This window comes from Gymnogyps californianus, chromosome 3 (assembly GCF_018139145.2).
Source record: "Gymnogyps californianus isolate 813 chromosome 3, ASM1813914v2, whole genome shotgun sequence".
NCBI classification, from domain to species: domain Eukaryota; kingdom Metazoa; phylum Chordata; class Aves; order Accipitriformes; family Cathartidae; genus Gymnogyps; species Gymnogyps californianus.
In genome coordinates this window covers 101563246-101575312 of record NC_059473.1, presented here as the reverse complement: position 1 = coordinate 101575312, position 12067 = coordinate 101563246, and the positions used below count along the sequence as shown (strand labels likewise).

General features: G+C 42.8%; 1 protein-coding gene across 2 annotated transcripts in view; it reads left to right on the top strand.

Moving 5' to 3' along the window:
- Positions 1 to 12067, top strand: part of LRRC1 (leucine rich repeat containing 1) — a 77811-nt gene that overhangs the window by 24881 nt on the left and 40863 nt on the right. For both annotated transcript variants that reach the window (XM_050893604.1, XM_050893605.1), the window contains exons 3-4: positions 6776 to 6854; positions 10109 to 10198. In XM_050893604.1, the coding sequence (XP_050749561.1) occupies positions 6776 to 6854; positions 10109 to 10198 (169 nt within the window). The remainder of the gene's footprint in view (positions 1 to 6775; positions 6855 to 10108; positions 10199 to 12067) is intronic.

Genomic DNA, 12067 nt, shown 5'->3' with positions numbered 1-12067 from the left:
GACCCTGGCTGGATGCCAGGTGCCCACCAAAGCCGCTCTATCACTCCCCCTCCTCAGCTGGACAGGGGAGAGAAAATATTACAAAAGGCTCGTGGGTCAAGATAAGGACAGGGGGAGATCACTCAGCAGCTACCGTCACAGGCAAAACAGACTCGACTTGGGGGAAAAAAAAAAAAAAAAAATTATTACTAATCAAATCAGAGTAGGATAATGAGAAATAAAACCAAATCTTAAAAACACCTTCCCCCCACTCCTCCCTTCTTTCCAGGCTTAACTTTACTCCCAAATTCTCTACCTCCTCCCCCCCCCGAGCGGTGCAGGGGGACAGGGAATGGGGGTTTGGGTCAGTTCATCACACGTTGTTTCTGCCGTTCCTCCCTCCTCAGGGGGAGGACTCCTCACACTCTTCCCCTGCTCCAGCGTGGGGTCCCTCCCACGGGAGACAGTCCTCCACGAACTTCTCCAATGTGAGTCCTTCCCATGGGCTGCAGTTCTTCATGAACTGCTCCAGCATGGGTCCCTTCCACGGGGTGCAGTCCTTCAGGAACAGACTGCTCCAGCGTGGGTCCCCCGTGGGGTCACAAGTCCTGCCAGCAAACCTGCTCCAGCGTGGGCTCCTCTCTCCATGGGGCCACAAGTCCTGCCAGGAGCCTGCTCCAGCGCGGGCTTCCCACAGGGTCACAGCCTCCTTTGGGCATCCACCTGCTCTGGTGTGGGGTCCTCCACGGGCTGCAGGTGGATATCTGCTCCACCATGGACCTCCATGGGCTGCAGGGGGACAGCCGGCCTCACCATGGTCTTCCCCACGGGCTGCAGGGGAATCTCTGCTCTGGTGCCTGGAGCACCTCCTCCCCCTCCTTCTTCCCTGACCTTGGTGTCCGTGGAGTTGTTTCTCTCACATATTCTCTCTCCTCTCTCTGGCTGCCACTGCTACTCCCCTGTAACTTCTTTTCCCTTTCTTAAATATGTTATCCCAGAGGCACTACCACCGTTGCTGATGGGCTCGGCCTTGGCCAGCAGCGGGTCTGTCTTGGAGCCGGCTGGCATGGGCTCTATCAGGCATAGGGGAAGCTTCTAGCAGCTTCTCACAGAAGCCACCCCTGTAGCCCCCGCGCTACCAAAACCTTGCCACGCAAACCCAATACAGGCAGGGGGAAAAATGTCCTGTGTATTGAATTGGATGGATGAGATCTGGTTCGCTGTTGGTTATCTCTCTCCTGAGGGATAATGCTGCATGCATTCACAGTCTTTGAGTCTGGAATGGACTTCCTGGGTATACATTTGGTGTAAACTAATCAACTGCTTAATATATTTATGAATTACTAATCGCTAAGCAGTTAAGGTGTTTTGTCTGTGTTGTATATACCTGGTGGTGGGCTTTCCACTATGACCATCTAGATCAGGACAATTCAGTTGACTTTTGCTGGGGTGTATGCAGTGTGCCAGCTCCAGCCCTCCTAAAGTACAGTGCTCTGTGTTGCCTTCATAGCTGGAAAATATAACAGTATCCAGTAGTTGCTCCCTGAAAGACTCTTGAACATTGTAAACTCTCCCTGAGGAATGTGGTGCATCTCTCATGTCTGAGACTTCAGCAAAGATCTTGTAAAAATACTTTTTACTTTGAGCTAGAGTCCACTGTTTGAGTAGCTCTGGTCTGGTAGCCCTGTCACAGCCTAGGACCTTCCTGACCGTTGCTGTCTTGATATTGATTAGGTATTGGAAATTATGTTCACTATTGCAGAATGCGTAAAGGATGCTGGCCGTGTAGCCTTTGGGTAGACAAAAAAAATATTGTCAGTTCTTGAAATTCAATATAAAATGCTGTCAAAATGTGCCATACAAAATTGTCTTCTCCCCCCGCACTCCCAGCCATCAGAAGAAAGAAAGTGGGGGAATGGGGAATGAGAGATGTAGCTGTTGTAAAAATATTTTTAAAAAAAGAAAAAGATTAGCACCAAACAAAAGGATTTTTGGAAGTAATTTTCTCATTCAGACAGTACAGAATTCCCCAGTGTCAAACTTACCTTTAAGTCACTTGTACAGGGCTTGCTAGATTGTTAGCAAATTCTTGTGCAAACTAGAACGATAAACATCTGAAGAGGTATTTTGAAGGGGGAGGGGGGACGGGGGAATATGCCCTCTTATATACATGACTGCCAAGCTTGATTTTCATCCACTTCTGCTGGCATGACTTCTTTTTGCTGCCAGTGTATTTGTATTGTCACGTGTCACAGGGCTTATGCTTGGTTTATGGCTGTATTATTAGCAATGCTGCACAGTCTGTATGCCAGAACATCTGGGGCATCGTGTAAATGTAGAGCATTCGTCAGTGTGTAGCATTAGAAGAATCCTGGATATTTAAGTAGGATTTAAGCTGGTTATCCAGCAGTGGCAAGAAAAGCATTTAACCTTACTGCTGCCGCTATTGGCAGAGATGTACGTGTTAATGTTTTTAATGAAATTGAGTAGTCAACAGTAATGGCGAAAGTGGCTTAATCCATCAAGAGACAGAAGGACTTCTTTACGTATTTTAATATCCTCTGTTGCATTTCAGTTGATTATGTCAGTGCTTCTATGGACCATCATCATCTCTGCTATAATTACCACTCCAGGTTTTTTTGTCATATACTGAAATGCTCCTTGCCTTTTCTGAGTTCATTTATTCAACGCAATGTTACAGTATTCTTCACATGTAGTGATAAAGTATCTGCTCATAACTTGGTTGTGTTTTGCCTGAGAAATGTTTTTAAATGCCTTGCAATTAAAAAGAGTTATATTTCACCCTTGTTGAACTTACTAATGTATAATGAGTTCATTTAGTACATATACTAAATGTATAATGAGTTCAGTTCAGAGAGTTTCACTGAATTTTTGTCTGTCTGTTGCCCAGTTAGGTGGAGGAGAAAAATGAATAGTGAAAGTATCAATAGGGAGAGGAAACTGCACTTTACGTGCAAAAAAAACCATAGAAATGGAATTTCCCTTCTTTTCCCTGTGTCTGTTACAATTTCTTATTGAAGATTTTTACTCATGTAGTGACTTCGTAGTCTGGAATATCTAGGCTGGGAAAGCACGTTTCATTTTCAAAACAGATTTAGTAATTTGCAAATGCATCCAACCTATAAGCAGTGCCTATGCTGTTTTATTTCAAGTAGTATCTTATATTGGAGTAATTTTTACTTAGCTCAGATACTTGTTGGCTTTTACAGATGATACCCAAGACTTGTAACAGAAAAAACTTATCAAAATAGTTTTGCTGAGAAGGCGTATTTTCTGGTTTTCATAGTGCATCATACAGAAGTAGAAGAGAAATTATTTGCAGTATGGCAATGAAACTACACGTTGGTGGAGGAAATCAGTAGCATGATTATTTTCAGAAACTTTGCCATTGAGGATTTAAATTTATCTTCTACTTTACATGTTGCATTTTTATGTGTATATGTATTCCCCCCCAAAAAAAATGAGGATAGTTACTTGAGCATTGATTTTTGTGGGGTTTTTTTGTTTGTTTGTTTTATCTGGGAGAATGATTCACACAGAAAAGTATGTATCTGTATATGAAAGGGGTGTGTGCACGTACATTTATGCATGTATAAAAGTTGTGGACACTGGCTTCATTGCAAAGAAATGAGTTATTTTGAGTTCTCAGAAGCTTTGAAATAGTGATGTCCCTTTCAGGATTTTTCCAGCTAGTTATCCAGGGAAGGATGGTATGAAGACTAGATGGTAGATGACACATTCTTTACTTGCTGCTGGTTAGCCAAGCTTAGTATCAGTGTTTGTTGTTGCTGTAATGCAAGGTAGAAGTAATGTCATCTGAGTGCATGTAGGACCTCTGTCGTCAATAATCCTGTAGTACAAATTCAGTCTTCTACAGGTGGCACTCAATCATGGCGTGGGTAAAACCACCAGCTTTGCTGTCTGTAAATGCAATTTTGATATTGTTTTGATTTTATGTGTATTTCTTTGTAGGCAAAGGGACGGTTTCAATTTCTGTGTACTGTTTGCATTTCTTAGAACACCCTTTCAAAAGTGAATGCTTCTACATGAATATTTAAAAAAAAGAAAAAGGACGAAGTATTAGTTTATTTGCCATCTGTTCTGCAAGACAGAGCAATGTCCCTGCAATGACATCAGTGCTTTTACTTTCTGGAGTGTTATTGACAGACAAATGGTTTTGGGTACCTAGAGTGTTAACAAGAATTTATCACTTTAAGGTCATCGTTTAATCGGGCAATCTTAATGAAACTTCTGTTTTTCATTTTAGTTACTTAAATGCATTATTCAGACCTGTTTGTCCCTACCATGTGAAAGAAATAAAGTGTGAGGTTTTGACTCCTGAAGCGAGGTCAGCAGAGGCGCTTGTGAATGTGATGCTTTGAAATAGGCTGGTTGTTCAAGTGTCTCCCATGTAAATTTGGGAGCCCTGTGGCTCCTGTGGTAGTTTCATGGCTACTTCCAAGGTTCTTCATGGAGGATCTGCTGGTTGACTGCACCATTGGCGTATGTTGTGCTGGACTCAGGCTTGAGATGAAACCCATGAAGGGGTTTGAAGAGCCTGACCACAAGGCTTGGTTGCTCTCTGGCCTGATGCCCCCTGCGCAGGGTCCCGAACCACGGCCCCCGCACCTCTCTGGCCTTTGCGCCGGGCTGATGTCCTGCCATGTCGTCTGGTCTTTCTGCGAGGCAAGCTGCCACAGCAGAGTGAGCTCTCTTAATCCTGATTTGGGGACTTGGTGTGACCTGTCCCTTCTAACCTCAAAGGCCTCACCTAATGTTTCACTCTGAATTTATCTCATTGCTGTTGCATTTCTAGGAAAGATCGACTGTTTCCCCTCAAATACCAAAGCTGTTAGGAAGGAGTGGGTGGGTAAGAACATATAAAACATCTCTGACTTAGTCTCTGAAGTCACCTATTCCATTTTATGGGACAACTGCTGCTGTTGACGGGCCTTAGGGTGTGTGTAGATTAAAGTAGTCTATTCTCCTTTACCAAGTGTACTGAGGGAACTATTTATGCTGCACACACCGCTCCATGCAAACCTCGCCCTAGGTGGCTTTGTTTGGCGTTGTAGAAGCACAGCTTGGTTGTTTGATGCCTTGCACTGTGGGTATTCACCCCTCTCATTCATTATTTTGATATTTAGTAACAGTGAATATATTTTCTGAATATACAGTGTATTTCTGGGGTTACTGATTAGACCACTCCAGAGCTACTCATAATCATTAGAAACCGTTTCTCCATCTGCCCTGGCTGTTTTCAAAGCTGTGCCTGGTGAGTGTACTGGGAGCACTGGCGTTCATGAGGCAAGAGTGATTTGCTTCCATTCCGAGAGGAAGCACCTCTTGGGAGGGAGTGAAACCCGTTTGGGGGTGCCCATCTCCCTCCTTCCCTCCAGCCCTTCCCACTCATGTAGGAAACAGAAGAAGGTTCCCAGGAGATGCTCCTCTACCACCCTTTCGTTGATCCTTCACAACTGGTGACCTGTGGGATTGGAAGATGTTCTTGCTGGCTCTGGGTTCAGCTCTGAGCTGGGAGTCATTCAAAATAGATGCATTTGCTCAGATTACCTGGCAAGAGATGAACCTGATGAGCAGGTACCCTCCTCCCCTCCTCCTTCCATCGCACCGCTTTTGGGGAGAAGAGCTGAATGAAGTGCACAGGTAGTCAATTCTGAGTTACTCAGCTAGGTAGGAAGAGACCTAATTTCCAGATATTTTTCAACATATTTAGATGACTGATGGCTGCTAGGTCAGTGGTGCCACTTGCATCAGGAAAATCTATGAAGACATTTCCCGAAGTATTCTTTGTGATGAGAACAGCAGGAAGAGGAGATGGAGTAGGTGTAATGCTCTGTAGAAAAAATGGAAATAGGAAAAAACTTGGAAACAGAAGTCTGATTTTTACTTTAAGATTTGCCTTTTTTTCTTTTTGAATTCTTTTCAGAATGAATCATAAAAATCTTAAGTTGTTAAACAAGGAAACCAAACATGTTTGTTTCATTTTTGCTGATTCTCAATGACAGTAAACAAGGACTTACACAGAGGACCCACAGCCTATTTGTGGAAATACAGCTTGATGTAAGAGGCCCAGAAGACAATTTTATGTCTAAGATAGCATGCCTAACTTCAGTAGGTAAACGTGTTATATTGAAGATACTTGAAAAAAATACCTGTTTTCACATAGAAATATCTCTGATTACTTTCTGGCATTCTGAAATAGTGTACTAGCACTTATTTGGGACCCATCAGTTTGAATAATATTTTCAAATTACCTGGCTTTAGTGTGAGGGAGGCTGGTTCTGCTCCCATGAGTGTATGTTACAGGTGGAGAGACTTGCATGCTCTCTTCTTCCTTCCCTTGTTTTCCCTCCCCACTTACTTTCTGCCAGCACAGATTGTGGGCGTGTATTGATCAAGTTACAAGAGGTTCAGATTTTAATTGGTTCTTTAGGACACAGTCCTAGCACACAGATAGTCTGGTTTTTTTGATGGGCAGAGGCTGATAAAGATCAGTCCAAGGACAGGTGAGTAGTCTAGGATCAGGAAGATGAGCATGGAGCAGGAGGAGGAAATGGGGTGTGAAAAAGAACAAAATGGCTTTGCCACAATAGCCGTGTACTTGGACGTGAAGCAGTCTTGCATGTTGAAATTTCTTGAAAGATACCAAGATAACTCCTTGCAGTAGCAAGTTACTGAATGTAATGAGGCAATAATTTCAGTGTAGATGCAGTACAGTTGTTGACAATTTTTTCTTTTTTTTTTTCTTCTGCAGATATTCCTGAAATACCAGAAAGCATCTCATTCTGCAGAGCACTACAGGTAGCAGATTTCAGTGGGAATCCACTGACTAGGTAACTTCCACCTTCTTCTTAGTACTTGCCATACCAGAATTACAATCTTGCTGTAACAATTACAATTTTAAATAAGCCCTTAAAAATTGTGATCTAGGATCTCTATGAAATCTTGCCAACAGTGTCTGTCTCTGGCAGGGACTGCAGCAAAAGTTCAAATTTAAAAAGTGATGTGTATCTTTCCTGGGAGGGGATGAAATTTGTTAGCCAACCAGGAAAAATGTAAATCTGATTGTCTCTTAAGTAATTTTCATTCCTCCTCTTAAATGTATAGGAAAACCATGCTCATACTTGGGAGAGATAAGGCAATGGTTAGCACGAATGCATTGGCACAAACCCAGGTGCCTGACAATTTGGAATAGACTTCAGATCAGCCGCTGCAGATAATGGCTTTTACTAATGATTAAAGCTTGGACTAGCGTTTCATCACCCTCCCATCCATTGGGACACAATGACATGCAGTAACATGTGGCAAAAATGCACTGCATATGTCAGTGGCTGCTACGGCTGCTGCCGCCGGTCTGCATTCTGATGAGCTGGGGTTTGGGGATTACGCACACTTGTAGTATAGAAGAGGAGTTTTGTTTACATTTCTCTGTTCCATTTGCTGAAGAATTTGGAATTTATCTAGTGAAATGAGGCTGGAGATAGCAAGGAAGAGGTGATCTGCTAGTTAAGGCCTTTGAATGCTATTTGGAGAACTGTTTCCTAAACCGGCCTGTGCCACAGAGCTCCTTTGTGATGCTGAGCAAGTCACATAAGCCAGAGTATTCACAGTGGGCACTCCCCAACTTGCTTTGCTTTGCACTGAGATGGGCTAGGAATACTTGCACGATTAGCTGGCTGGCTGGGGTGCAGGAGTGCTAACAAACAGGAGAGTGTCTGTAATATCTTAAGCCGCTCCAGTGGTTTTGCAAGACGGTTTCTCCCACGTGTGCAGCTGAGATTCTTCAGAAGTGCGCTTTGAATATCTCCCATAGTGTGTCCTAAGTTCTCTGGAAAGTCACATCTCTGAGCATTAAAGGAACACTTGTGATCTTAATCCCTGTGCCTCTGTAGCCCATTTATATAGTGAGGATAATAATACCACAAAAATCCAGTAAAGCAAACTGAGGCTGAACTCATGTTCAGATACACAAGTGGTGAGGGTCACCGAACAGCTTTTTCCCAGTCATCAGTGTGCAGTACACAAAGCTCAGAGCTGCATCTCGTGGTATTGAAATCAGAATTGTCTGTAGTACTGTGCTAGTTATCCTTCTCCATTTTGTGTGCTGAATAAGGCCTGGGGCCCAAGTAATGTGTTTCCTTAAACAGAAGTTGTAATGCACAGCTACAGCTGAGTGGAATTAACAAAAGAGTTGAAAGGCTTTTTAATGGGGTTGAAACAGATCTCATAACTCTTGGTTGACAGTTTAAGGGAATTTTAAAAATTCTTGATAAAGTGGCTCCAAAGTGTATGCGTGTCCTGGAAAACATCACTCCAAGCAGTTCACCAAGTTGGAAAACACAGATACCAGAAGCTGCTTGCACGCGGTTGCCAGGTATTTTCTGTGATGAGATCCAGAATTTCCATTTTACCTATATAACAGCATGTAGGTTTTGGCACTAATTTGCCCAGGCAGAGTGGGAAAGTCTAGTAGTGATTTGTGTGTGATATCCTGGAACTTTGTTTAGCCATTGATTCTTGTCTTTATTTCCACTAAGCTTAAAAGCCAGTCAGAGATCTTCCCAATCAATGTCCTACCACTAATACAGTATGTTGCCTCATTGTCAGACTTAATCATTGATGAACCTGCAGCATTAAAAGTGGCTGACAGACCATTTTTCCAGCTGTTTTCAGATGATTTCAGGTTTATATTAGTAAAAAGCAGGCGCATTTATTGTAGATTAGACTGGAAGTCCACTATATGCTATAGATAGAATAGAATAGTTCTAGTTGGAAGGGACCTACAATGATCACCTAGTCCAACCACCTGTCCCCTTCAGGGCTGACCAAAAGATAATCAGACCATTTAACTCCAGTCTTAAATGGAGCTAAACGGTAAAGCCTAAACGATAATGAATAGTTACAGTGGAGCTCATGGTTAGGCTTACAGCCTAAATGGTAATGAATAGTTACAGTGGAGCTCACAGTTTGGAGATATTGAGCATGTTCTGTTAATAAGGTCCAGAAAATGACAAACAGTGCAGTACGGAGTTGAGCACATGAAAAGCCCCCCCTGCCCCCATTGCAATTTGTCTTTTTCCCTTTCCCCATCATGCACAGTTGTATTTGCCTGTAGGTGTGCATCTCCTTTTGGCTAGTTGCCTGCAGGTCATACCAAGTGCCTTGAGCTGGGTGATGGAGAGAGCAGGAACCAAACCAAATGCCACAGCTTGAGCTTAGATTGCATGCTCTGGGGCTCGAGCAGAAGTTGGATGGCTGGGCTGGGGGCTTCTCCTCCTCTACCTCACTGCCCCTTTTACTCCACCCTGTCTCCTGTGCAACTGCAAACTGAGCTGCTTGGTGCAACCTGGCTGCCAGCGAGCAGTGAGTGGTACAGGAATCCGTCTGTGTGAGAGGAGGGGAAGCCGAGCCTTGCAGAAGACCGACCGGGTGATGGACCTAAAGGCTTTGGGAACTTTGGGAGTGTTTTGCATATGGCTGCATTTTATAGTGTAAGAAGGGAGAGATTACATGCTGTTGTGTTGTGAACCAGTAAATGTGAAATACTGTAACAGCGGAACGTTGTCTTCATAGTGAACAGACTGTTTCTTCAAAAAGCAGCAATTGAAGAGCAGCCTAGTAGCCAATATGAAATAGCTGTGCTGTAAGCATGTGTGTAACTGAAGCCTGAATAAAAGTAATTTGTTTAATAATTTTACCATCTAGGTGATACAGGAAAATAATAGTAAAAAAGGTTTTTTTAATATGTTTGATTTTTTAAGATTTGTTAAAATGCTTAAAATATTCTCAAGCCATATAGCTTTTTAAAGTTGCAAATTGGGGGCAGGGAAGAGAGGGGCTACGAGACAGGGATTTTACATGTTCTTTGACAAAGAAGAAACTTTAAAGTCTCTAAGTCATGGGTTTTTTTCTTACTATGATCCGTAGAATTTTCTGAGAGTCATGCTGGAGTCTGGGCATGCCTCCCTCTGTGTGTATTTGCTAAATAGACTCTTGTTTTCCACTACATGTTCTCTTTTCCAGTATGTATTACATGAATGTGAATACTTCTGCTGGAAGTCCTTGATTTGAATTACTGTCTCCATAGGTTGCCCGAAAGCTTTCCTGAATTGCAGAATCTAACGTGTCTTTCAGTAAATGACATCTCTCTGCAAGCACTACCTGAAAACATTGGGAAGTAAGTTTTTTATACTTTATTACTATCTTAATTTCTTTTCTCTTTATTGTTGCGCCTATTGTATAAATGACTTGCATAATTGTATGTAATATACCTATACAGTTATTTACAGGTCTGCGCTTATTTTTTATATTCTTTCCAGTCTGAGGGATCTGTTTAAGAAAAATCCCTTTGCATTTTCACTTGACATTAGCAGGCTAATGCAGAATCTGAAGCATGTGTGTGTATGTTTCGACTCTGTTCTCTGGGATTTGGGGTAACTTAGTGTCGTGGTTTAACCCCAGCCAGCAACTAAGCACCATGCAGCTGCTTCCCCCTCCCAGTGGGATGAGGAGGAGGGGAAAAAAAAAGGTAAAACTTGTGGGTTGAGATAAGAACAGTTTAATATCGGAAGTAAAATAAAATATGCTACTAACTAAGAATAATAAAAATAATAATAATAATTGTAATGAAAAGGAATATAACAAAAAAAAAAGAGAAATAAAACCCAAGAAAAGACAAGTGATGCACAATGCAGTTGCTCACCACCCGCTGACTGATGCCTCAGCAGCAATCTGCCCCTCCTGGCCAACTCCCCCCTGTTTATATCCTGAGCATGACGTTCCATGGTATGGAATATCCCTTTGGCTAGTTTGGGTCAGCTGTCCTGACCAGTCATGCTCCCTCCCAGCTTCTTGCACACCTGCTTGCTGGCAGAGCATGGGAAACTGAAAAATCCTTGACTTAAGATAAGCGCTACTTAGCAACAACTAAAACATCAGAGTGTTATCAACAGTATTCTCACACTAAATCCAAAACCCAGCACTGTACCAGCTACTAAGAAGAAAATTAACTCTATCCCAGCCAAAACCAGGACACTTGGAATTTTAGGTGCAAAATTAAATAGACGTTTTGTGATGCAGATCTGACTTTTTGCTTTCCTTCATTGTAGTAGACCATTGATCCATTATTGTGAACATGTCAGATGGCTTGCAGCTTAGCTTAAAACCAGACAATTGTTGGCACAAGAACAGATGGGTAAAAGCTGGCTGTGATCAGGATGGAAATTAGAAGGTTCCTAACTATAGGAGCAGTCTGGTTCTGAAAAAAACTCCAGTGGGAGCTGTGGAGATGGAAACTCACAGAACAGCTCTTAAGATGAAATTTGATAAGCTTTTAAGATGTGTTTGTTAACTCTGGAAAGTAGAGCAGGGTTGCAAGGACAGACTTCCAAAGTGGAGACACGTGGAAAGTAAAGTGAACATCGTTTATCTGTCTCATTTTGACTGAACATCCACACTTGCAGAAGGGAAATCTCTCTTCTGTTAGTGGAGAGAAGGGTCTCTCTTCCAGTTTGAAGGAGAAGAGGTAATTCCATGTCTCCTCACTTGAATATGTGAGGATGGCTGTGCTGGTTCAGACCAAAGGCTCACCCAGCCCAGCTTCCTTCTACAGTTGCAGTAAGTAGATGCCTAGGGAGGATTAAGAAGAAAATCGTGTGTTTAACTACTCCTCTTTCCATCCCCTGACTGTTTCTGGTTCAGAGGATTTCCTGAGCTTTGGACTTTTGTTTGTCTAATTTGGTAGCCCATAGTGAATCTCTCTTCCACGTACTTGTCCAGTTTCTCCTTGAGCTTATGTAGACATCTTTAGTATTCTCCCCTGGCAAATAGCTGCACAGGTCTATTACCCATCGCATTGATTTGCTGTTGGTTTTTTTGAGCCTGGCTCTACCTACCTTGCCTATGATCCCTAGTATTGGAAGAGGCAGTGAGCAGCTGATCCCTATGCACTTGATCTGCTGTCGATGCCTTTGTAGTTTTCTACTGTATCCCCAGGTGCTTTTTTCCCGGCTGAAGAGTCTAACTTGCTATTCCAGCTTCAGGAATA